The sequence below is a fragment of the Rhodamnia argentea genome, chromosome 10 (genome assembly GCF_020921035.1).
Source record: "Rhodamnia argentea isolate NSW1041297 chromosome 10, ASM2092103v1, whole genome shotgun sequence".
Classification (NCBI taxonomy): domain Eukaryota; kingdom Viridiplantae; phylum Streptophyta; class Magnoliopsida; order Myrtales; family Myrtaceae; genus Rhodamnia; species Rhodamnia argentea.
Window position 1 is genome coordinate 14,414,437 of NC_063159.1, and position 26,894 is coordinate 14,441,330.

The 26,894-nt window shown below is 37.7% G+C and overlaps 1 protein-coding gene across 1 annotated transcript; it reads left to right on the top strand.

The window, feature by feature from the left end:
• Positions 1–883: 883 nt before the first annotated feature.
• Positions 884–25,421, top strand: LOC115729625 (ABC transporter A family member 1). The gene is given in 41 exon segments (XM_048286074.1): positions 884–1,217; positions 1,563–1,642; positions 1,896–2,064; positions 3,406–3,488; positions 4,172–4,388; positions 4,826–5,052; positions 5,188–5,248; positions 5,392–5,478; positions 5,923–6,155; positions 6,251–6,365; positions 6,448–6,537; positions 8,295–8,512; positions 8,593–8,705; positions 9,806–9,912; positions 11,034–11,096; positions 12,492–12,578; positions 13,205–13,303; positions 13,393–13,577; positions 14,631–14,685; positions 14,783–14,854; positions 15,136–15,837; positions 16,014–16,192; positions 16,956–17,166; positions 17,264–17,347; positions 18,013–18,054; positions 18,129–18,225; positions 18,900–19,027; positions 19,110–19,214; positions 20,012–20,161; positions 20,429–20,692; positions 20,765–20,900; positions 21,398–21,477; positions 21,570–21,677; positions 21,911–22,061; positions 22,586–22,722; positions 22,810–22,884; positions 22,951–22,977; positions 22,979–23,252; positions 23,374–23,507; positions 24,852–24,910; positions 24,987–25,421. Coding segments are annotated over 41 exon segments (5,673 nt in total). The 5' UTR covers positions 884–1,130; the 3' UTR covers positions 25,069–25,421.
• Positions 25,422–26,894: the final 1,473 nt, after the last annotated feature.

Consider the following 26,894-nt stretch of genomic DNA (forward strand, 5'->3'; position numbering starts at 1 on the left):
ACAAAAAAAAAAAAAAAAACAAGAAAACCTCAATAGTTATCGACTCCGAGGGTGAGTTCACTAATGGAATTTCTATTTAATCAACAACCTGATTCAAGCATCGACTCATTGACAGCAGAAAAAAAAAAAAAAAAACTAAGAAAATTTTCATGTAGCATGCGAGATCAACTAATTATAATACGTTACCATCCGTCTTTGATTATGCTCAATTTTTATGGAGAAGGTCGATATAATAATTTATAAACATAGAATATGCTAATGGTCATTTAAAAAAAAAAAAAAAGAAGAAGTTTTCCATGAGTGCTACACAATATTTTTTTTTTTAAAGTATCTATCCATCATCTACCATTATATATGAAGCTATTTATCTGGTCATCTCTCAATCATTTGAATGCGAGTATGATAAGTTTTTCCAGCGTGCCTTGCATGGTTTTGGTACAATTAGATAACTTATAAATACATGTGAGGCTGACATGTTTTGGGCATCTTTCAGTCATTTGAAAACAAATATGATATGATTTCTTAAAGTGCAGCTTATGATAATTCGTGCAGTATATGAAACTTTTATTGAAACCTTGTAAGGAATTACTCGTGCCAATTAAATGCATCTAACCAAAAAAAAAAAATAAATGTCATTATTAGGAGACCGTAGACTTAAATGGAAATGCACGTAATTCAAATATTTTGTTACGATGGGAATTCCCTATTTAATCTCTATAAATACTTTCCAAGGGAAACCAATTAATAATAAACTTTCAAGCAGCTTCTCCAAGTTGTTTCCTTGCGTACTTTGCACTTTATTAACAGGGGAACGGAAACGGAGTAAAACAGAAGAAAAAGAAAAAGAAAAAAGAAAAAGAAAAAGAAAAGGGAAGGCGTTAACTTACGTTGCGGTTAGTTTGGGCGACTGAAATTCCAAATGTCCATGACTTCGGAAAAGCCAAACCACCAAGAGGCAGCGACGTTCCTCGCCCTCTGCCACCTCCTCCCTCCGCTTCACACGCCATTGCTATTTGCTCTCTTTCTCTCTCTCTCTCTCTCCGGATGAGGTCTAGGGTTTAATCCGCCGGAGAAGCTAGAGCTACGAGAAGAACACCGAGAGCGCTGTTCGAAGTCCTCCGCGAGCAAATATGGGGGACTCTTGGAGGCAGCTGAAGGTCATGCTTCGCAAGAACTGGCTCCTCAAGATACGCAACCCCTTCGTCACCGCCGCTGAGGTCTCTCTCTCTCTCTCTCTCTCTCTCTAGTTGAATTCCAGCTCGAGATGGGTTGTAAGAGCTCCCGTGTTTCCTCGGATTGTGTCGAGGACTTGATCGAATCGGAGTGATCAGTCGTCCGACTCGCTCTTGGATCATCGATTGCGACGGCTTCTGACTTATGGTCGTTCTTCTTTTCCGTTTCGATTCTGAATAGCTGTTGACTCCTGTCGTTTCGGAGTCTGCTGAGTGATGACATTTGTCGGACCTTTTTCCCAGCTCGCTGTCTCTCGTTTGACTTGCCGTTTTTAGCTTGTCCCGAGCAGTCCTTGACTCTCAACTGACGAGCGTGTTTGTCTCTGGTAGATTTTGCTTCCTACGATCGTCATTTTGTTGCTGGTAGCAGTCAGGACGCGAGTGGACACACAGATTCATCCGGCGCAATCGTGAGTTCTTTTACCCTCTTTGTGACTAGTGTTCACGTTACCGGTTAAATTTTGCTGCCCTGATATGTTAATGCTTCGTGATGAGCATAAGTAACAGTACTTGTGTAATCCGTGGCCATGGGAAGTTTTTCTGCTTTAGATGTCTCTGTTTTGACTTTAGTCTCCACAAGCAAGGTGTTGAAAAATTGCAGCTTAATTGATTTGACGATGAATAGCATTATACAAATAAGATGATGGCAAGAGCTTGTACCAGGCACATCCGGAAGGGGATGTTAGTGGAAATTGGCAAAGGGATATCCCCTAATTTTCAGCAAGTTTTGGAATTGCTATACTCGGATAGAGAGTTTTTGGCTTTTGCACCCGACACAGAAGAGACCAGACGGATGATTGATTGGATGTCCATAAAATTTCCCTTACTGAAGGTACTGGTGGTTCTTGCCTTTTAGATATATATGCACATATTTATCCATGCGTGCAATGTGTGTTACAGTCCTTGTTAATTTAGAGTTTTCCTTAGCTTGTTCAGTAACTGCCATCCATGCCGTCATCCTACTTTGTTCATTTAATGATATGGTTGAAGTTCTGCATGAGTCCATTGAGTTTGGATTCTGTCAACCTGATGTTTTCTTAGTTGTGTAACTTTGATCCCAAGAGGACACTGGCTTCCTTGGATACGGGGATTAAATTAAATTGCATGATTGTCTTGGACAACCTCCTGTCAGGGGGTGCAGCATTGTTTCGATTCGTTAATCGAGGAGCACATCTTATTCTAGGATGATGTAATGGAGCCAAGTCTCAACCTTTATGATTGTTTAGAGTTATGCCTAATATATGATGTGGGCATGTGAATTTGCTACCTCAAAATTTAAGCGTTTGGGAGAAAAATGTTGTCTAGCATGGTATAGAGCATAGCTCATCCCTAGTTTGGGTCCTAATACTGTCTTGTATTTGTTCTTGCTCCAATTAACATGGTCAAGTCCACATCCTATATAAAACATACTGGTTGTACTATGGTAGCTTTATGACATAGGCCTGATATACAATATGAGCTTGTTACCTGATAGGTAAAGCTTTTGGGGAAAAAGTATTAGATAACAATTATGTCAAAAGGACTTATCAATATATTGGTGGCCGAGAATTGGTTTTGTCCAGCCGGATTTTTTTTCCTTTTATCATCAATAGAAATTCTTTTTCTTTGATAGGACTTGCTGATATCTTACCCATAAAGAGTGTCAATCCTGACATTTTTCATTCATGATGTTTCTCCACAAAATTTCTGCCAATGTTGTCAACATTACATCTCTTTCTGCCTCACAATAAGTGTGCTTTGGAGATTAACGATTTTCTCATGACATTTGGTTGGAGGATTTATAGTCCAGACAATTATGTTCTCCATGATAGCTGACTCATGAAATTGAATGATACAGTGCCTCTTATTTCAACAACCGAGCACTTTTGGAAGACATAAATTGCAACAGCCTGTGTGTAAGAAAAAGTAAAATATTGCGCAGTCATTTCTATCCAGAAGTAGTTTATTTTTTCCTCTCTCCATCAGAGTTTATTTTTCCCCTCCCCATTAGAGACTTTATCCTTTACTTGTCTATGTTTTCATTGGAAGTTTCTTCTTCTCTCTTGCATTTGACGATGGGTTGTCTTGTTTATGGAAAGCTAAATAATATAGATGAGATTTTTTTCCTTGCAATGTAGTATGAAATGTGAATGTGATGTGTATAGATGATGCAAGGTAAATTGTTATGATGCAGCTCGTACATAAAATATACAAGGATGAAGAAGAGCTAGAAACCTACATACGGTCAGACATCTATGGTACCTGCAGCGAGATTGAGTGAGTAATACATTCTTGCTTGTGTGAACATGAGGTAGCATGCTAGAGGCAACTTTCTGTCGCAGCTGCCTTCTATTTTGTGTGAAATGATTTTGTGTGAAATGATGAGTTAATTAGAGGATAGTGTAATTGTTTAAATTATAGATTTTAATCGCGGTACTTCTTAAAGCTCATTGGATCACCTTTTGTTCGGGATCTTGTGCTCTGCTGTTGTTTTTAAGTCTTGTCAGGTCCTTTCCCTTCCATCAATTGCACGTCACAGATTTTTATTGTTTGTATGATCGAGGAGATTTCTTGGGACTGTTTGTATTCTTCTTCACGTTGCTTGATCCGACATAGCCTTTGATTACCTGTCGAATTTGACTTAGGTTGCATTTTTCAATTTCTTTAATATGTGAAGCTGCACAAGCATTGCAAGCCCTTTTCCATGTACCATTCATTTATGTAATATTGTTTCACATTGTTCAGAGTGCTTGTGTAAGGAAGAACTTTAACTTAGATTAACTTCCATCATGTTCACTGTTCTGAAGCTTTTTTTTTTTTCCATGTTTTTTGTTGGTTTTGAAGAGGGGGGGGTGTGTTTCTCAACTCATGGAAAAAGTAACCACTTCTCCTTTCACACAAGGGAAGCGACTACTTGTTGGAACTGTGGCACTTAGCATGGATTTTATTGTCTTCTGCAGGAACTGTTCAAATCCTAAAATTAAAGGAGCAGTCGCGTTTCATGGTCAAGGCCCTCATATATATGACTACAGTATACGCCTCAACCATACATGGGCTTTTTCGGGGTTTCCCAACCCTAAAACCATTATGGACACCAATGGCCCATTCCTTAATGACTTGCATTTGGGTGTTAATATCATACCAACGATGCAGTATAGCTCCAGTGGATTTTTTACTGTATGCAGCACTATCCTTACAACTATGCTTCTTTGTCTGTTCTTTCATCATGTTGCTGTTACCTGCCATTCTTTTTACTACCCTTTTGATGATTCTTGTAGTGTGATTCTTGGTCTCATAATGAGTAACTAGTTTGCATTGTCACTTTTAGTGTAGTCTTTTCTCTTCTATTTGTACCTCCTTGTCTTTCACTTCTTTGTACTTGAAATGTACTGCTTCTTTTCATTGATGATTATTACTTGTCCTCTCATTATTGTTTCAGTTAACAAACAGTACCTCTTTTATGATTTACATACATCTGGTTACCCTAAATAAAGGACTTTTAACTTTGTTTTCGATATAGAAAAGAGTAATTTCACCATCTTGGAAATGAATGCTAGAACTTTTGTACTTTAGCTCAAACACTGATGAGATTATAATGTTTGAATATTCTGCAGCTTCAACAGGTCTTAGATTCATTTATCCTTCTGTCCGCCCAGCAAACCCAGGCCGACATGCTGAATATGACCATTGAACCTTTGTCAAAATCATCCGAGAGATCTTCCTCACTTGATCTATCTTGGAAGCAATTCATTCCCTCCGACATAAGGATAGTGCCATTTCCAACTCGTGAATACACTGATGATGAATTCCAGTCTATCATCAAGACAGTGATGGGAGTATTGTATGTAATCCGAGATATTTTCATTTGTCAAATGCTATTTCACTTGAATTCTGGTACTGGTAATCTTCTGAAGATGCTGTTCTGCTAAATACTGATCATCCTTTAATTATGCCCTCCTTGGAACCAAATGAACAGGTACCTTTTGGGTTTTCTCTACCCAATTTCTCGCCTAATCAGCTACTCTGTGTTTGAGAAGGTACATAAAATAATGTCTGCATTAGTGCAATGATGGTATTTTATACAATTAAATTACACCATCTCCTATTTATTATTTTAAATCAGAGTTGACAAAAAAATTCTCAGCCCGGGTTATCTGTTTTTTGGTTCACAAAATGCCAGGAAGAGAAGATAAAAGAAGGTCTCTACATGATGGGTTTGAAAGATGGGATATTTCATCTGTCTTGGTTTATTACATATTCTTTGCAGGTAAATGTAGTTTATCTTATTCATCTCATCGCTCTTATACAGCTTATTTTAGGGATAAGTTAGCCCCTGCTTCCCGCAGGGTGTGGTTGCTGCCCTTGGGGACGGCCGCTAGTATGTATACAATGGGACAATATTTTTTACCAATCCACACTGTCACTTACATAAACCAAGAGTGGAAATTTCTGCAAGAAATACCGGTGGAGCTGGGATGTTTGTTTGAAATTGTTATTTGGTTCTTCTAGAAGTTGATGGTATTCTGTCTGGCCTCTTAATTGGTCAATCATTTGTTCAGTTCGTATTGGGTCATACAACTACTGATTAGTTTTTTCCTGTAGTGTTTCAGTGTTACTACTTACAACCCCATTTGTTTTGTCTAGCTTCTTACTTACTATGGCACAATATTTTGACAGGCTCCTCAATTTCTTAGTTTGATATTTTCTGCAGTTTGCAATTTCCTCTGGAATTATCACTGTTTGTACAATGGACAACCTTTTCAAGTACAGCGACAAATCCGTGGTTTTCGTGTACTTCTTCTCCTTTGGACTCAGTGCAATCATGATGTCGTTTATGATTTCTGCATTTTTCACAAGAGCAAAAACAGCTGTTGCAGTTGGTACCCTTTCTTTTCTTGGGGCCTTCTTTCCTTATTACACGGTGAATGATGAAGGTGTTCCTATGTAAGCAATCTTGCTAAAATATTTAATTGAGGAAATTTTATTTTTGATTAAATTCACAGTACCAGGTTACTTATGCAACAGTTTTCTGCATATAGGATTCTAAAAGTCATTGCTTCTCTGCTTTCACCAACGGCCTTTGCTTTGGGGTCTGTTAACTTTGCTGATTATGAACGTGCTCATGTTGGGCTCCGGTGGAGCAACATTTGGCTGGTACCGTTGTGTTTTGGAGTCTAGATATTATGTACTGTTCTATATAACTGATACTAATTGATCATGATGATGATTCATGCAGGCATCATCTGGAGTGAATTTTCTGGTCTGTGTAGTAATGATGTTGTTCGACTCAATTTTGTGTTGTCTGATTGGTTTTTACCTGAATAAGGTATGTCCTCTTTGAAGAATATTTAGAAATGATTACTATTTTTGTAACTAAGTGTTGGAAAGTAGATATTTATGGCTACTAGATGAGTGTCGGGGACGTTATATAAGATTCTCTCTTGTACGTACTCTATAAGTATATCGTCCTATGTAATCTTGCAATAAGTGAAGTGAGTGAAGATGTAGCTATTGATATCCTCTGCTCTTTCTATTGTGATCTTAACTTGCTGTTTGAACTAGAGATAGAGCAGAATTGATGGCCCCGTTTCTTGTTTTAGCCATCATATTCTGTTTCTTATCTCATCATTAGAGTACCTTCACATGATTGTTGCCATCCGTCAATTCATCACTGTTGGTTTGGTTGCCTTGTCGTGCTACGCAGAGTGAAGTTTTGTCAACTCCCCTGCTATTCCCCATCAATTCTCATCTTCAAGTGTTGATTTCCTTTTTCGAGCTTTATTGGTTTGCATGTTCTGTCCTTCAATGGAATTGCTGTTGTGTTGAGGGCCACCACTGATCTCAGCCACTTGTGACATCTTTAATAGTTGGAGAAGATTGTTGTGGGTTGCTACAGTCACAACCAAGTTGCTTGTTCCTGTTAGAACCACAACCAATAAAAGCTTGAGAGAAGGTGGTTTAATATTTTATATTCAACTCCCGCTTAGGCAAAGACACTGCGTGGAAATGTTCAAATGGGGAGGCAAATAGGGGGGAAAGATTTGACTTGTACTGTTAGAACCACAACAACCTCTAAAATAAATTTAAAAAAAAGTTTAAATTTTTAAAATTCCCCATCACCTGCACAGCATCATTCTTTCTTTGCATCTTGTTATTTAGTCATCTTTGCCGAGCCATAGCCAGATGTTCTCATCCATGAGTTGTCCTCATTGAACCATCACCTTTGCTTCTGTTAACCCAATGTTGATCTTGGCAAGCCGTGTCTCCTCATTGTGGATCTATCATACATGAGCTTCTGAATAGGATATCCATTGCATGAACCACCATCCACCACCGTCGATTTCTGCTGTCCATCGGAATATCATGTTCTCTGTTATGGTTTGTAAAGTGCGCCAGAGCTATTCCTCAGCTTCTGTCGTTCTGGTTTATTGCATTGATTTGTGGGGTTTTTATTTGATTCATGTAATCTATACCTTGAGAGAGCTTCTTAAAACAAAAAGCTTTAGGAGAGCATCTTATTGCTCCAGTTCTTTCTTTCTTTCTGCATCATCCTCAGATTCTGTGTTAGTCGTGCTCTGAAGAGAATTGTCTTCTCGAGTACAGAATCCCCACAGTTGTCATCTGTTGTGGGACCCATCTTCAAATTACAAGCATGTGATGGGAAAGCAAAGTGGCTGTCAAATCTTCAGGCAGCTGTAAGCGCCCAAGTAAAAAGTTATAGTTGACATAACATGATGAGCTTTACTTTAGTTGTCAAAAAGAAAATTAGCATAAGCCACAATAAGAAACTGAAAAATAAAAATCCAATAGGACAAGAAGTAATCTTCTAGATATATTCAAAGACCATTACACTTAAATTGGGTATCATTAAAATTTGTTACTCTAGAATCAAAGTTGGAATGGAAACTTTTGAATTACAACCATATTTGGATTCCTGACTATTGCATTTGTTATGAGATGCTGGATGACTTTCTTCTTTTATTGGGGTTCTTCAATTTGCTAACACCTTCCTGCTGCTCTTGGAATTTGACTTTCTATTATTTTTTGAAACTTCTGTGGTTGGTATTTTATTGATGTCATCAGGTCCTTACGGGTGAGCGTGGAGTGCTTTACCCTTTGGATTTTATACTTGACAAGGGATTCAGACGGAAAAAGAATAGTCCAAAGCACCAAGTTGTCAGTGTGGAAGTACATGACAAAAGTAAAGTTTTGAAGAAGAGGGCTGCTTTTCCTGGAATAGATAGCGAACCTGCTATCGAATCAATAAGCATGGAAATGAAACAACAGGAGCTTGATCAACGGTATAGAACTGTTGATATAGGGTTACCTTTTTTCCATCTTATGTCTCTGGCTTTCACACACTAAGCTGATTAAATTGCAGATGCATACAGATTAGGAACTTGCATAAGGTGTACGCCACAAAGAAGGGGACGTGTTGCGCAGTGAACTCACTGCAGCTAACCCTGTACGAGAATCAGATACTAGCTCTTCTAGGTTAGTGCCTCAATGTGTTTTTCTTGTGATTCTAAAGAGTCGTCAACTTTTTGACTTTGTTCCCACTTATCTGGCTTAATGTTTAGTCTATAATGATGGAAATTTTGGTGTAGTTACAGATTTGGGATAAGGACACCACAAGTGCCATAACTTTCGTAAGACTTGAGTGCCATAACTTTTCTTTGGACCACTTAATTGTCATAACCTCTAAAAAACGATCAATTGTGTGCCATAACTTTTAATTAATCACTTAAGTGACAAAAATATTTCAAATCGTTCATCCAAGTGCCGGAGCAAAAAATATTTAAAATTGTTCACCCAAGTGTTGGAAATCTGACGTGGCATAACACTTGTGGTGAACGTCTTTAAAAAGTTATGGCACTTAAGTGATCGATTGAAAAGTTATGTGGCACTCAAGTGATTGGAAAAAAAGTTATGGCACTCAATTGAGTGTTGTACATAAGTTATGACACTCAAGTGATCGAAAAAAAAGTTATGGCGCTCAAGTGAGCACTATGCTGGACACTTATGTTGTCCCTTTCCCTACAGATTCTATTAGATTTCTAACCTGTCCTGGTGATCTCTAGTCTGAATCGTGTGGTGCATATGTTTCATATCGAGCCTTTTCCCTAATATGGTTCCAAAGCAAACCAGCGATTAAATCTTTGGACTAATAATGCTGGAAGATATTTGGCTAACAAATGAATGGCTATACTTTTGAAGGGCAGCCATGTTTCCGTGATTGTCTATTGAAATATTCTTTTTGATCACTCTTATTTCCTCTTAATATTATGACTGTCTTAACTCCAGCTCATTTTCGACCAAAAAGAAAAAAAATCTCCAGCTCATTTAGGGATATCCTGTTAATTGGGTTCTCTAGGCCTGACTTTCTCTTGAAATAAAACATAACTCACTACAGAGCATATCCGTAGCTACAACTTTGTCTGTGTTGACTTCTATGTCCATTCTAGTGTATGCACTTGCACAGTAGGTTCCCTCATAAAAAAGTATATCTCTTAATGTCTTTTCCAATGATATTAATCTGGCCCATTTAATGTTTACTTTATTATCATCTAAATCTGCAAACGCTCTGTATGAAGGACATAATGGAGCTGGTAAGAGCACAACAATTTCGATGCTTGTTGGACTTCTTTCTCCCACATCAGGGGATGCTTTGGTGCTTGGCCGAAATATTACAACAGAAATGGTAAACTATCTCTTCCAAAATACTTTCTCTGTGCTGGTCATTTTTTTCTGCTTATGATGTGGAAAATTTGTGCGGCGTTCTTAATTTATGGAATGATCCAGCTTTTCACTACTTATCCGATATGGTATCCTCATTTCATTTTTCGGTTATTTTAGTAGACTTATTTATCCAATGAGTCTGGCAAATAATCTGATTATGTTCTTTCTTAAGCTTTTTTAGCTTCCCTGTATACGGGCATCATGTGGGGGGATGCAGCCTTATTGTAATTTACATTGTTGCAAGTGTGTGCCTTCATAGGATGTTTTTTTTTTTTTTTTGGTAAAGAAGGGTAGAGACAAGTAACCTTCATAGGATGTTGCTTCCTTATCAATCAAAGAACTAGGAATGTAGAGAGAACAACTCTTTTTTAGAGAGGAAGGTGTTTCAAGTGACAGAACAACCTCCAAATTCTTTCATTTGCTCTTCATTTGCTCTCTCCTGTGATATGTGCCAATCTTTTTGAAGTTGGTTTGAACCTGAAGCAGTGACAGTAGGATAATTCTATTTGAACATGCGACTTAAATCAAGTCGAAAGTGCGTGTGTTGGATATAGGACGAAATAAACTGCAAGGTAAAAAACCTCAAATATTGCGACAGTACCCATGTAGTTGACTCCAGCAAATCGAGGAATGGTAGGTTTGTGCATATAGTGTTGCTAGCTTGCTACTTCTTGTACTGTTGTCAGTCATCTGGAAAACTTGGAGAGTTTTGTCGATCCATCTTTCTCCAAGATGGCATCAGTGTCCTGTGTGTCCACTGAACTCCGAACATATTAGCCTTCTCTGTTTGCATCTATGCATTTTCTTGATGGGGTTTATAAGCGGGGATTGGTTTTATTTTGCCTGATATTTTGTATCACTTGCATTAAAGTTGTGTGGGCAACCGTTATTGTAAAAGTTTAAGCTGTTAGACAATGTACTATTTATACTTATATTTAACTTATATTTAACGCTCCCTGTCACTTGAAGACTGATAGAATCATGAAGTCTGAAGGATTTGGACCTTAGTGTCTTAAACGATTTGCAACTTTTCCTCTCTCTCCAAATATAAATTACTCATTAAGATGGATGAAATTTCTGCAGGATGAGATAAGGAAATGTCTGGGAGTTTGCCCTCAGAATGATATCCTTTTTCCTGAACTGACTGTAAGTGAGCACTTTGTTTGTCTCTTAATTACAACGTAGAATATGCTGCAAATACTATTTTAAACTGTCCATAAGTTTCTTCACCACTTCTGGAACTGGATGTGATGACGTTCTTAATTTGTGTGTCTCAATGTAGTCATCAACATGGTTGTCATTCAGATGAGTTAGGTTGCATCATTGAGGCTGTTTTTCCAGTCAACAGTTTATGTATTTTCTCATGGTTCGATGTCAATTTCGTTTCTCATGCCACATGGAACATTGGTTACTGTTCCAAATGCTTTTTGAAGTTCTCTTCAGATGACAGTACTTGTGTAAATGATACCTTTTCAATTGAGCCCTAAACCTTTGTGTAAAATTCCAATGTTGTCATTTCGGCCAATTTTTGTCAGAAATCCCCAACATGGCGGAGTGCCATGTAGGACAGCTGGCAATGACTGGATTGCCACATCAACATTTATGGCGAAATTGACCGGAAGGATTACATTGAAATGTCGCACAAAGGTTTAGGCCTAAATTGGAAAAACTGGAAAATTTAGGAATGAAGTGACATATATACAATAGATTTAGGATTGATCGGGTAATTCCCATAGATAAAAGGCAGGTGAGGTAAGCACTTACAAGACCTTTGAATGAGTTGTGTACTCTTTTTTCTGTTGCCAAATTTTGGTTTTGGAAAAATAGAATTGAAAGTAGGAAATCATTTTTAAGTCTCTCTGACCAAGTTGTTTTCACATCATATTTTTACTTTAGTTTCACTAGATCATAAATATTTAGGATCTAGGAACTAGAATTGTCCCCTTAACTTGTGCTATATTTGAAAAGGTTGAAAGGGGACCACTACTCGTTTATTTTGATCTCTGTTTGAAATGATTGATTTTTGTGCCTATCACATGACTCAGACAATCATAGTTATCCAATGCAGAAGGTGCTATTACTGCAAATCGCCTGTGTATTTGAGCATTGAGTGGATTGGCAAGTCACAATTGATCTGTCATATGCATAACTCCTGGTCCATTTTGGTAGTTGAGGCCTTATTTATGAATGCCACTGTCAGAAAATGTGCCAGAGTCAATGTTCAATGGTTGGGTTGCTACTCGGCTTTATTATTGCATAAATGAGTCACTCTCCTTTTTTAAAGTTTCAATATAGTTTTTACTTCTTCTTACATGGAAAAGCAGATAGTGTTTGTAGGTTTGCTGTGCACATCCTTATATCCTCACCTCATTAAGAATGGAGTAGCATTTGTCCTTTTTCTCCTCCCTTTATCTCCATATGTAGTACAACTGAATTCATTTTGCTTGATATACCTTCTTTTTTTTGTTATTTGACTACCTTTCAATGCTTTTGCATATCTCTTAATCATTGTTATTTGACGTGTTTGACTATTGTTGGCAGGTTCGGGAGCACTTGGAAATATACGCGGTATTAAAGGGTGTCGGGGAAGATCTACTGGAGCGTGTTGTGACTGATATGGTTGATGAAGTGAGTTCTCTCTATACAATCGACATGTAACTTCCGTAATGCATTCTCTTATCATTTGGGAAATACAGACCTATAGATATTATTAACGGTCCTCTTTCTTGATAAAAAGGCTTTAAGGAGCTTTTCTTTTATTCTTGTTTGTGCTAAATAGGAGGAGATCCGTAACTGAATTTTGCGGGTTGGTAAAAAGCTCTTAGAATGTGCAAGCCGCCCCTCCCCATACACTGCATGAGTTTGAAGGGGGTGCAGGCTTGTGGAGTTGGAGCTGCACTTCTTAGTTGTTAGGAGCAGTGCCTCAACGCTACACCATTAATTTGTAGGGCTTTAGCTTTTCTCACCAAAATATAAGGACAAATAGTGCTCTTAAACCCTATACTGGTACTGGCAAATAGCTGCTGATTTGTGCCTTTCGCAATTGGGGCTGCATCAGAGAACGTTTCTCTGGATGGTTATGTTTATGACTTTCTTGGTCGTTTTACATAAAAGAAGCTTAATGGTATTTAAGTGGATCCTGATAATATAGATGCAAAATGTAGGCACTGAGAGGAAAGTCATGCTGCCCTAGTTTTCCTGTGTCCTTTTATTGCAGGATACCACAGGGATCACTCTATGTTAATTTTGACCAGGTAGGCTTGGCTGATAAAATCAACACCTGCGTGAGGGCTCTTTCTGGTGGAATGAAGAGAAAATTGTCTCTTGGGATTGCTCTGATAGGAAACAGTAAGGTGATAACTTTTTCTAGGTTTCCTTTCGGATGCTTTATTCCCTATTTTTACTAAGTAATTTCTGTTGAACAAATTAAATTTGTTCCCAGGTTATCATTCTTGATGAACCAACTAGTGGAATGGATCCATATTCCATGCGATTGACATGGCAATTAATTAAAAAAATCAAAAAAGGAAGGATAGTACTATTAACTACACATTCAATGGATGAAGCAGATGAGCTGGGAGACCGGATTGCCATAATGGCTAATGGTTCGTTAAAATGCTGGGGAAGGTTAGTTCAATCTACTTTACTTGTAAAAAGTTACTGATTTCATCCTCGTTTGATTTTTTGTGTCATGTCATTTCATCAGAAAGAAACATTTGAATGTGGAAAAGCCTAGATACTTATGTTGAAAAGCTCATGTGTGCTGGACACAGAGAGCTATACTTGAATTTCTTGAGCAGTTATTGCAACTACTTGTGACTGCATAAATATAGGAGTGACATAATCTTGGACGCCTTTTAAAGAAGTCAGATTGGGAAGAGTGGATCACCTTTGTCCCATGTTTATACGTAATGTTGGAGATTTGATTTTGGTGGAGCGGCATAAAGATCATATGGATAGACATGGTGTAATGCGGTGCAGAACTTGGAACTCTTAAAGTTGAGTGCACCACTTTTTGTTAAAAAACAGTTAAGCTATCAGGGAATGTCGCATATCTCAAAACTCTTCCTCACGTGAAGGTTGGTAGTTATCATAGACCTTAGTGTGCAACTCGAGACGTGGGTCAAGCATTTGAAGCCCACGACTTTTGATTGAGGGAAACCATTTGTAAATGATATGTTTTGATGATGTGTTCCACGTCTTTTGCGCACCAGAAAGCTGACATTAAGAAAAGTGCTTAAAGATGAAAAAGCCTAACAATAAAAGGTCATGCTATCAAACTCTTTCTTTCTGGACCTCCTTTTCCTTGGAAAGGTCTTGTACGTTGGTGAAAGATTTTGTTTGTATGGAGAAGATCATAGTAAGGAAAAGGCCACAAATGGAACGATGTAAGAGACAATGATCAAGTATTGAGATATGAAATAATTAGCATGTGACTTTCAAATTATGGTATCTCTCCATCTCTCCATCTCCGTCTTCCCATCTCTCTCTCTCTCTCTCTCTCTCTCTACGAGGATCTTGTCATCACCTTTTTCTGAATATGATGTGAAGCCATAAATTTATGTTTATTGATATTTATCATAGTTTGGATGTTAGGTTGCATTCAGTTAAATATTTTGATACTCTGAAAGTGGATTGCAATTTCTTATGGTTGTTCCCTTGGACAATGATTTTGGCCAGTTCCCTTTTCTTGAAGCATCAATTTGGGGTGGGCTATACACTTACTTTGGTGAAGGTAGAGTCATTTCTGTGTTCATTTTCTATGTCCTGATCGCTCAGGTTGTTTATTCACACTGACATGCTTTCTCTGTACTTGCGCTGTTATCACACAGTCTGCTCCAACTGCATCTGTTGCTGCTGATATTGTGTACCGTCATATTCCATCAGCAATATGTATAAGCGAGGTAATTGTGATGATAGTTGCCACATGTATGCGCACACATGCATCAGCAGATAAAGGGAGTCTGGTAACATTGTTTCATGTGCTGCGTACTATTCCACAATATGCTAGACATTTGATATACTTCACAGAATGTCTGGCTGAAAGCCTAAACATGTTTGGTATTGATATGCCATTTAAGATACTTCTGTCCATAAGCTGATCATCTTTCTCTACATTAGCCTTTTTGGAAGTTGTAAGTGAATTCACAGGATTCATGTTTGGTGTATTTAATGGCCTTTTCAGGTTGGAACTGAAATTTCCTTCAAGCTTCCTTTGGCATCTTCTCCTTTTTTCGAGAGTATGTTTAGGGAAATTGAAGGTTGCATGAAGAGATCAATGTCTTCCTCACGAAAATTAGGTGTTGATGAAAATCTTGGCATAGAAAGCTATGGTATATCTGTCACAACATTGGAGGAAGTATTCCTAAGAGTAGCTGGATGTGATTATGATGTAGCTGAAACGGCTGCAGAGGAGAACATCTCTGTTTCAACTAACAACAATTCCTCTCAAGATTCTTGTGGCAGTACTGCGAAAATGACCTTCCACAATAAAGTCTGTGGATGCTACAAAAAGGCCTTGTGGATTCTGCCTGCCTTAATAGGGAAAGCTTGCAGTTTTTTTGTTGCGGGAATTTTAAGCTTATTGAGTTGCTTTAGTATGCAGTGCTGTAGTTGTTCCATCATTTCAAGGTCCATATTTTGGCAACATTGTAAAGCTTTGTTCATAAAGAGGGCCATTTCAGCACGGAGGGACCGCAAAACAATTGTTTTCCAGCTTCTGATACCAGCAGTTTTTCTATTTCTTGGGCTTCTACTGCTGAAGCTTAAGCCACATCCTGATCAACAGTCCATCACTTACACAACTTCACATTTTAATCCTTTACTGAGTGGTGGTGGAGGTGGTGGTCCAATCCCTTTTGATCTATCATGGCCTATAGCAAATGAGGTATGCAAGATACACGTGGCATTTTGTCATGCCGTGTTTTGATTAATATGTGGACTTAAGACAGTGGATTGTGAAAGGGGTCAGCAACTATGATCCATGCTTTGACCAACTTCACATGCTTTGAGTTTTGTTGACCAATGCAATCATTCCTTCCTCTGAAAGCTCCTATTATCCAGGTAGCCCAACATGTTGAAGGAGGATTGATTCAGAGATTCAAACCGACTACATATAAGTTCCCTGATTCCCAGCAGGCATTGGTTGATGCAGTTGAGGTAGCTGGGCCTAATTTAGGACCAGCTTTACTTTCCATGAGTGAATATCTCATGTCTAGTTTCAATGAATCCTACCAGTCAAGGTGCTTGGTTCTCTGATGATTCTTTCTCCCTCATTTTTCTGTCTTCAGAATGACATTACATTTTTTCAGATTTACTTTCCAGAAGTAAATATCTCATGTCTAGTTTCAGAGAACCCTAGGTGCTTAAGTAAAGTTCTCTGGTGATTCTTTCTTCCACTGTTTTCTATCTTCAGAATGACATGACGTTTTTCCAGGTTTTAAGGGTATCCTATTAATTTGAATGGTGAGATAAGATGATTTTAGTGCTGAGCGTTATTTCAATTTCACCATTAGGGTATTTGGACCTTAAGTACTATTTGGATAGGAACAATCTGATTTCCCACTAAGTAGAATATATGACTCGCTTCCTCCCTCTAAATGGTGTGGTGATTGGACGAACATTGTAGGCCTGGTCTCAAAACCAGATTTAGATTTTTAGTCATGTGTCCATCTGCACATTATTTTTTCCTTGGCGAATGGAAGTATTAATCAGACATGGAATAAGAATCTATGAGGCTCTGGAATTCACACTGTTCTCTGTTCATACAAGAAGCAGCAGAAAAAAATTGCCATTTAATAATTGCTTCATCTTGGGGACTGTCGTATCGTTTGATAAGCTTAACTTTTGATTTGGTTTTATTTAAGGCTACAAGTCATGATTGAGGCTTTAACTTTTGTATCAATTCTCAATGTAAAACTGTGTGGCTCGCGTATCTTATCTTTCATGATGAATCAATTTACGCCTTGAATGACATGGTCTTTCTGATTTGCATCTTATTTGCAGGTATGGGGCTGTTGTGATGGATGATCAAAATGATGATGGAAGTTTAGGTTACACTGTGCTGCACAATTGTTCTTGTCAACATTCTGCTCCGACTTTCATCAATTTGATGAATTCCGCAATTCTTAGGCTAGCTACGCAAGACGAAAACATGACTATTCGAACTCGCAATCACCCTCTTCCAATGACAGTGAGCCAGCGGGTGCAGCGTCATGTATGCATGCCTCTTCCCTGTGTACTTTGTTTCTTGGCTCTGAACTTTTTAAATTGCTGTTTGATTAAAACGTTTCCTTTTTGTCTGTAAAATGCAGGATCTGGATGCTTTCTCGGCTGCAATTATAATTAATATTGCGTTCTCATTTATTCCTGCTTCATTTGCAGTTTCTATTGTGAAGGTTTATTTCTAAGCCTTCTCCTGTAGTATGGACTAGTGCTATGCCTTTGAACTGCATCAGTTTTATCTGTGTTTGCTTTGCTAATACCTTAGATAGGTGGTATTATTCTGAGTTGTTTATTTCTGCCTCTTAATGTTACAATTTTTTTGTATGTATATGATTTGCTTGATATCTACCTTTGGACACGCGAGAACTCTACTCTCTTTAGTATGTCAAGTGATCCTTTCCAGCTTCATGTACTCCTTTAGGCATTGTGTTAATTGATGTGTAGCATACTGGTTTAAGTCCTACATACATGTCTCCTACAACATTATTTTGTTAAGCATTGCTCTAGCAAATGCTCAGATTCTTTCTTTCCTAGAGGACTGACAGATTTTTATAGTTATTGTCTGCCAACTTCCCCTTCTGTCTAACCATTCTTGAGCACCATACATTCTGAGGTCTAATAGGAAAGTGCTACTTGTCATGTTGACCTGTTACTTCACTGTTGCCAGCAACTCTGTTTCTTCATACGTTCCTAATCAAGCTTGGATATACAGTATATCAAAAAGTAGTGCATTGTCTTGTTCATGCAAGTTTGCTTCCACATTTGAACTTGTCCTTAGCCTTTTGATAAGGAATCCTGTGATTTTTGTTTAATTATTGAATGATGTTGCTCTATGCAGGAGCGGGAAGTGAAAGCTAAACACCAGCAACTAATTAGTGGGGTATGAGGCTTTCATTGTAATTTGCAACTGTAAACAAAGTACAATCAAAGATCATGGACCTATTTTACTTTCAGGTTTCGATACTCTCATATTGGACGTCCATCTACACATGGGACTTCGTCAGCTTCTTATTCCCTTCATCTTTTGCAATTGCTCTCTTCTACATTTTCGGTATGCACTTTGACATTCTGCCTGGATATACATGACTCATTCTTTGCCATCGTTATTAAATGAAACAACTTCGTCCATATTTCCTATTTAGGAACCTTCTGCGATTGCTTCAATCCTGCCATTTATAGATGACCTTTGAATACTAAATAGTTGTAAAACAGACCTTAAAAAGGAAAACAGGATGTAATGCTGGCTGCTCCATCCATTCATCTGAAGTGACCAAGACTTACCTTTTACAGTAATAGCTATGTTCAGCCTATCTTGAAAACCAAAGGCAGCGATTTAAGTATTTGATTGTTTTTTGAATTCATTTCAAATCAATGGGTGGTTGATTTTTTGGAAAGCTTCTTGGTAAGGGCTTAGGGAGTACAGAGTGGGTTGTACATAATTAAAGAGTTTTAGCTGCTTTACCTGCTAGTGGTATGAAAATCTGGATAAAATAAAACTTAGTGAGGACACTTTTCTCAACCTCCTTTTCTAATCATGAAATTGGCAGAGGTTAAAATTTGTGGTAAGGGTAATGGAGACAAATACACCAGCCTCACAAAGGGAAACAAATAAAAACCATTCTGGAGGACTCTCTCTTTGACAAGATTTGGGAATTCGCTTTCTACTAGTTAGCCATGGTTAAATAGTCCCTTCACCTCTATGTAATAGTTGGTTTGATCTCTTAGGTTTGGATCAATTTATTGGAGCCGGTAGCTTTCTTCCAACGGTCCTGATGTTTTTGGAGTATGGCCTGGCAATTGCTTCGTCAACATATTGCCTCACGTTCTTCTTTACGGACCATACCATGGCACAGGTGTGCAAATCTCCCTGAGTGTGCTATTTGGCTTTTCAGACACTGAGCTTTACTAGATCTGGTGATGTTAATGAACTTGCAGAATGTGGTTCTTCTGGTTCACGTCTTCACTGGTCTCATTCTCATGGTCATCTCATTCATCATGGGGCTCATACAGACAACAAGAAGCACAAATGATTTTCTCAAGGTTCAAGTTATTGCTTTATGAATGGCTCTTATCTTGGTCAGGGATCAGTCATTACGTCATAGTTGAGTATATGCCAATAAGAAAGCAGTGTTGAGAGTTGAGATAAGTGTGTTTGTTGGAAGATGTTTCGGATGCTTTGGTTTATGCATCTTTTTTCGCTAGGAAATGTCCTGGGATATAATTGTTAGCCAAGCTTTTATTTTTTCTTTGGATGCTTGGTGAACTGTTCGATAAGACCTAGTGTGTGTCAGATTAAATATTAACCGCTAGTATCATGTTATTCAATTTTGTGTTGTTTTTCCTCAAGATAGGTTAATGGCAATCTTAGTGTCTAGTTTCTCCTTTTGGAGTCTAGAGAAAGTTTGTTTGCTGCCTTTCACCTCCAGGTTACATTGGACCATTCTGCCAGTGGGCCTATGTTTCTTTCGAGAGAGTTGCCAAGATACAGATTGTTATTTTGATCCCCCAGAATCTGTGCTAATGACTCTTTTTGTCTAGACAAATACATTGAGTGTCTTGAATTTTTTGGAAATGTGTGCTGTTGCCTCACTTTCGTTAACGTGGTACATTGATGTGGCTATTCACCGTGCTGAACTTCTCTAGAAAGTGTTTGATCAATCTGTTAATCTATTGAATTTAAGTGACAGCATATCCATGATTAAACTCCAAGTTAAGATTTATTTTTGGAGAGCTAAGTGTCTTTTCTATTCCATCTCATTTGACTGTTCCAGCAAAGCTTCATGTTTGTAAGTCATACGTTGATCTGGAGATTTTGACACATGATATTCTTCTCGCAGAACTTCTTTAGAGTGTCGCCAGGGTTTTGTTTTGCTGATGGACTTGCTTCACTAGCTCTTTTACGGCAAGGGATGAAGGATAACTCCAGCAGAGGGACTTATTATGATTGGAACGTGACTGGCGCCTCTCTTTTTTACCTTGGTGTAGAGGTATTTCTCATCTCAGCTCTTGAGGCCTTTCGCATTCTATTTTCTTTTGCAAAAACAAAAAGGATCTTTAATAGAAAGGTGCATGCTTATTCGCAGCACATATTGCAAGTGTATGCTTGCATCCACACATACTAAATATGAGTTTATGTACTTTGTATTAGATATCGAAATCTTTTTGTTTTTTTTTTTTCCGGCAATAGCATTTTATGTTGTTGATTAATTGAAAATAGGCCAACTCTGATTTAGTTTAACTTTCTTTCATGGCAGAGTATTGTGTACTTCGCATTGACTCTTGGACTTGAACAATTTCCTTCTCACAAGCTGACGTTGGCTGCTGTCAAAGAGTCTTGGCAAAAAATTATGAAGAACCATTCTGATAACTCTGCTAGTTACTCGGAGCCTCTCCTAAAATCCTCTTCCAAAAGTGGTTCTCTTGATTATGATGAAGACAGTGATGTCCTAATGGAACGGAAAAGGGTACTTTCAGGTTCCATTGATAATGCCATCATCTACTTGCGGGACCTTAGGAAGGTACTGCCATTCTTCTGGTGAATCAAATGCTCTTGTCCATTACAACTTTTCTGACTTAATCGACAAATTTAGGTGTACTCTGGAAGTAACCATCATGGCATAAAGGTGGCAGTACATTCTTTGACCTTTTCAGTTCAAGAAGGAGAATGCTTTGGTTTTTTGGGGACAAATGGAGCAGGGAAGACGACAACACTATCAATGCTGACTGGTTGGTGCAGAATTTTTTCACCAATGCTAATTTGTAACACTGAAGATTTGTTACTGTTAATATCATCACTTAAATGTTTCTTAGTGCATGTCCCCGTTTGTTGAGGAAGAAGTTTTTAAGAAACAGTAGAATGTCTGGAAAAAAGGATGTTATCTCCTGCAGTTTTTTCTTTCTTAGTTGATGTTTCTCTGTTTATCTAGATCTTTCAAGGATTTTTCCATGTCTTTTGCAATTAACACCCCAACTAGTTTGCGATAAATGTGATGTTGATGTTTTGCAATTAACAGAAAACCAAAAAGTGGAGGAAGTCTTACTGAACAGGATGGACAAAATTTATCCTTTGAACCTTTTTAAAAAATTATTTTATCAAATGGCCCAACACCCCCACCCCGTTTCCCTTGATGGAAGAAGTGTTAAATTACAATAGGAGAAAAAAGTAGTAATTTGGGTAGTGGAAGAGGCGATATTTCCTCTGATCAAATGACATGCGTATGCAGGGGAGGAATATCCAACTGGTGGAACTGCTTTCGTATTTGGCAAAGATATCCGCTCCAATCCCAAGGCCGCTCGGCGACATGTATCTTTTGATAGCTTGCACTATTTATATTGTTTGCAGTTGATGTTCAACTGCGGGAGTATCTGGAGCTTGCTAACGTCGTGTTTTTCCAGATTGGTTATTGCCCGCAATTTGATGCGCTGTTGGATTATCTCACTGTCCAAGAGCATCTTGAGCTTTATGCAAGGATAAAAAGAGTCGCAGACCAAAAGATTAATGATGTACGTTGTCAAAATGAGAGATTTTTCATAATTGCTATCTTATTTATGCTAAAGAGATGGCTCCTTATTGAGTATTTGTGTATAGACTGAGAATAAGATTATAGATTCTTCAATACTTGTATGGAAAAGTGTCGAGCAGATCGCAATTTACTGTAGTGGTAGCCCTTTTCATGTAGTGCATAAATCAGTGACTCCCCGAAGATGGACTGCTAATGCCTCCTCTGTCTTTGTAGGTTGTAATGGAGAAGTTAGTGGAGTTTGACCTGCTTAAATATGCAAAAAGACCATCATTTACTCTCAGTGGGGGAAACAAGCGCAAATTATCTGTTGCAATCGCAATGATTGGGGATCCTCCTATAGTCATTCTCGATGAGCCCTCTACAGGTATGTTAAATGTCTTTTGTCTTTTTCTTAATTGGTTTTGGCAACTGAGATGACATTCTTCCTACCATGTTGGAAGTTAAGTATAGTTGTTTGTCATTAATTCTCACGGAAGTCTGCAACTCTGAAAGCTCTAATTTTGATAATTTGTTTAACTTCTAATTAAATGGAAATATCTTGGGCCTTTTTTAGATTGTACATAAATACAGACATAATTTCCATTCAAACGTGCAGACACATTTTATGAAATTTGACGTTGTCTGAGTTGGTATGGAATCGTAGAAGTACTTTAGTTGTTTTAAATATGTGCAGTTTCTTCTCGATGTATGTTCCTGATAGCAGGCGTGAAAGATGCTTGGATTATTGTGTCTAGATTATCCTATCAAAACTTTTAGGCAAATGTATTGAAGGTGATGCAAACTATTGAGAGTTATTTGCTTTGGTTCATAGGCATTGGTTCTAAGAGGATGCACATTTTATGATGCCTGATTAAAATTACTAAAATGCAATTTTTGTTGTTGTGATAGGTATGGACCCCATTGCCAAACGGTTCATGTGGGACGTGATATCCCGTTTATCAACCAGACGAGGAAAGACTGCAGTTATTCTAACCACTCATAGTATGAATGAAGCTCAAGCTTTATGTACGAGGATTGGAATAATGGTACCGATTGAAATAGTGGTTTCCATGAGCTGAAAATAATATGTTCATCAAGTGTGGGTTTATTGTTTTCTTTTCTTGTTATAAAAGGTTGGAGGCCGATTAAGATGCATCGGGAGTCCCCAGCATTTGAAAACTCGTTTTGGCAATCATCTTGAGTTAGAGGTATGGCAATGTATAAGAAGTTCTTATGGCTTTTTCAAATGCCCATTGCTGCTTCTTTTTCTTCAGGTTAAACCTACCGAAGTCGACCCCAATAGACCTGGTCAACCTTTGCCAAATTATTCGAGGAAAACTTTTTGATATTCCTCAGCCTAGACGCTTACTTGATGGCCTCGAAGTTTGCATTGGGGCCATGGACTCCATTACTGCAGAAAATGCAACAGTGGCAGAGATTAGCTTGTCAAAAGAAATGATAATGACAGTTGGACACTGGCTTGGCAATGAAGAAAGGACCAGGACACTTCTAATGGAGGTACACCTTTCTGACGGGGTTGTTGGAGAACAGTTGTCCGACCAGTTGTTTCGAGATGGTATAGTCTTCTTACCTTAATTGTAAAGCTTTTGTAAGCTTCAAAGTCACATTCATATATTCATTAGTTTATTACTGAAGGAATTGGCCTTATCCTCTTGTTTGTATCGATTTTCGTGTAGGTGGCATACCGTTGCCCATTTTTTGCGAGTGGTGGTTAACCAAAGAAAAGTTTTCAGTCATTGACTCATTTGTTGTATCTTCCTTTCCTGGTGCAAAATTCCAGAATTGCAATGGGTTGTGTGTCAAATATCAGGTAAAGTGATGATGACTTCAGAGTGTGCTGAATCTGCTGAATGATACCTAGTTTATGTTATTTATATTAGTTGTGTTAGGAACAAAATCGACTGAAAGGCCGAACCTTGCAGGCATCTTAGGTTGTCATTATATTTATGTTTTGACTTCCTTTTCTAACTCCACTGCTGAGCAATGAAATGAGTTGCGTATGATCTGAATAGATAATTTTGCAATGAAAGAGTGGTTGTAAGATAATCATTGCTAATTCCTCAGATCACCAGGTTGAAATTGGAGTTCCAACTTCAGAGGAGAAGAAGAACTTTTGTACCAATAACCTTGGAATATGAATCATTTCATTTTTCACCAATTACTTTTGGTGCATCAATAATTTCACTTCATCAAATAATGAGATTAAATAGTTAATTTTTTTTCCTAGTAAACTCAAGTAATTATTACTAGGATAAGCACAAAAACCTACTGAGGTTTTAACTACTAGATGTGTTGAAATTTCAGCATCCCAGTTCAATTGCTCAGCAATTGAATGCTGGAGGATCATTTTTTGTCATTCTTGTTGCTAGATTTAGCAAAAGAAAGTTCTTCAAACTCAGTTTTTTTTTTTTTTTTTTTGGGGGGGGGTGGGGGTTAAGAAAGCCCTGAATCATGATGCCATTTTATCATTTGGAGTTTTTATGTGTGCTTCTTTTTGTAATTTGGGTTGGGGAGGAGGCAGGGGATGGGCTGAAGTTTTCATCCATTGGATGTAGATTTCTGTATGAGATTCATTTCAAAGGGATTTGACTAGAAAAGAGTTGTTGGTTGTCCTCTATCCAACCTATCCTTTCCTTCCTCCTTTATTCAGCCTTGGGACTAGTTGAAGAAAATCTTTAGGCACAATGTAATCTATAAGCTATATTTGCCTCCAACCCCAGTTGGAGAGAAATATCTCAAGTCGACCTCTAATTGGTGGATGATACAAACATTGGTAACTAAAACACGTGTTAATTGTTAGATAATATCAAGTTGCTTATGAATCGATCTTAAAGTAGTGTTAAAGTTGGGTTCCTAAGCTGTCATTTAACTGCCTTTGCCCAGCTACTAACGATTGCTTTAGACTTTTGTGATCATTAACTATCTCGGGAAGATTGTTTGTCTGCAAAGTGGATCAGAATGTCGTTCGAGTTTAATCATTTCTCTTGGTGGCTGGTTGGCTGTGCTGACTCTGGTCATTTTTTCCGAATTACACCGAGTTTGTGGGCAAGTGTGTTCTCATGTAGTTGACTAGTTCATTTTGTTCCTCGCGGGACTTGGGATTCGACTTTTATTTGTTAAGTAAAGCAGAAAATAATCAGAGCACCTTTTGCAGTTGCCATACGGAGAAGGATCCTCACTTGCCAATGCTTTTGGGCATTTGGAAAGAAACAGGTAACCTTTGCCTGTGGTTCTTTCGTCCTTCTTTTTCTTAACTTGGTTACTGACAATTTAACATTGTTTTTGTCAGGAACCGATTGGGAATATCCGAATACAGTATTAGTCAATCTACTTTGGAATCCATATTCAACCGTTTTGCAGCAAATGCCTGAAGCATCGTCAATTTTGCGTTGGTTAGGGGCGGAGGAAGAGCCGTCTTTCTTGAGCGCTTCCTTTGCACGATTCTTTTAGCCGTTAGTAGATAGAACGAACTGGCTCATTGTACATTAATGACATTTTTGGTCTTATCTAATAACAAAATGCCGCACAATCAAAAGTTGGGCCTCGACTGCCTGGTGAGTAGGATCAGTATAGCTCTGTATAGTAGATTAAAATATTAAATCATGTCAATCTCTCTCCTTAAAATTGTTGCTCTGATCATTTTGTGATATTGATTTTTGTCTCGATGTTGGAAGCCCTACGTAATGATCGGATTTATTGGAGGTACCCATATTCACTTCTCTAAGCTCCTGATTGCCTTTCCTTGATTCATCTCATTAGCCTGCAGCTCTTAGCTGAACGCACTTGCTAAGAGTAAATTAGTTATTGCCTCCTGGAAGGAGTAATTAAAGCACTCTACTCCTTGACCGTTCCTTTTGTAGACTGGTGGTAGAATTGGTCGAAAATCGTGTAGCGATTCGACAATAACTGATGAGCATTGATTTTTTTTTTTTTTTGGTCACCTTGCTGTTTTATTGGTCGAAAATCGTGATCGTTCCATCGATTCCGATTCTAAAAAGTGACTACGATTAGAATTGTTTTTTCTAATTCTATTCTTGGAATAAGTTTTAGAAAATCGAAATGTGTTTGGTAACTGTTCAAAATTTATGTTCTTGAAGTAGAAACGCGTTTGGTAAGCGCATAAAATTTTTGTTCTCGAAAATATTTTTCTTCTCAATTTTCGTCATTTGAGTCAAATAATTACATAGTTACTTGGTGAAATTTCATTCTAAATTTCGAATTAATTAAATATTAATTTATATTGATTCTCTATCTACATATGCATTTTGCATATAATATTTTTTCGTGTTAATTTGTCTAATTGTCATATCATAACGAGTCATTTTAAGTTTTAAAAAAGAATAGATCATGTTGGGTTAGTATGTGCTTTCGGATTAGCTTTGGCCTTCGCAGGTCTATATCAAATCGAAATGAAGGGATATCAAATTTTTCTTAGTGTAATCGATGGTGTGTGTATGTGTACATGCAAATGGAGTTGGCACCGGTCTTTGAGGAAGTAGATTTGGAACTTTATTAAATGGTCAGGAGAAACTGTTTGATTCTACGCAACCAGAGAAATCTAGGGTTTAGGGATTTAATTACGTAGGTGTTTCTACCGATACCCTCTCAGCATCGAAGTCGATTGTTTTCTAAACGTGTTTCATGCAAATTTTTAATTCATTTTTAAACTTATGAGATAAGTCAATGCTAACTATTCACGCAGGTTGTTTTTGTCTTTTTTAAAATTTTCTAAAATTAAGCTAAGTCTAAAGCACTTGAACCTAGGCAAATCACAACAAATGAAATCAAGTATGCAATCAGGGAATCATGACATTAATAAATTGCATCATAAAAACCTAATAAAGCCACAAGGGCTAATAGAAACGTGGTTCGGATTCAATTTCAAAAGTGTTTATGATTTTCTTAAAAAAGAATAAAATCAATGGAATTTAGGGAATTTAGGCTCAAATTTATGAAAATAATGTCAAACTAGCATAATCTAAGCTTCTTCTATTTTTAGGGATTTTTTTAAATTTTTTTGATTTTTCAATTTTTTTCATAAATTTTTTCAAATTTTTTTATTATCTAGTATATTTTTCTTTGAAAATGAGACCTCGTTATGTTTTAGGTCGAGTGAAAAGTGATAAAATAATTGAAAGAAAAAAGTGAGTGATGTGTTCTGTTTTGTGATTCTCAAAAATGATTCCTTTTCCGGAAC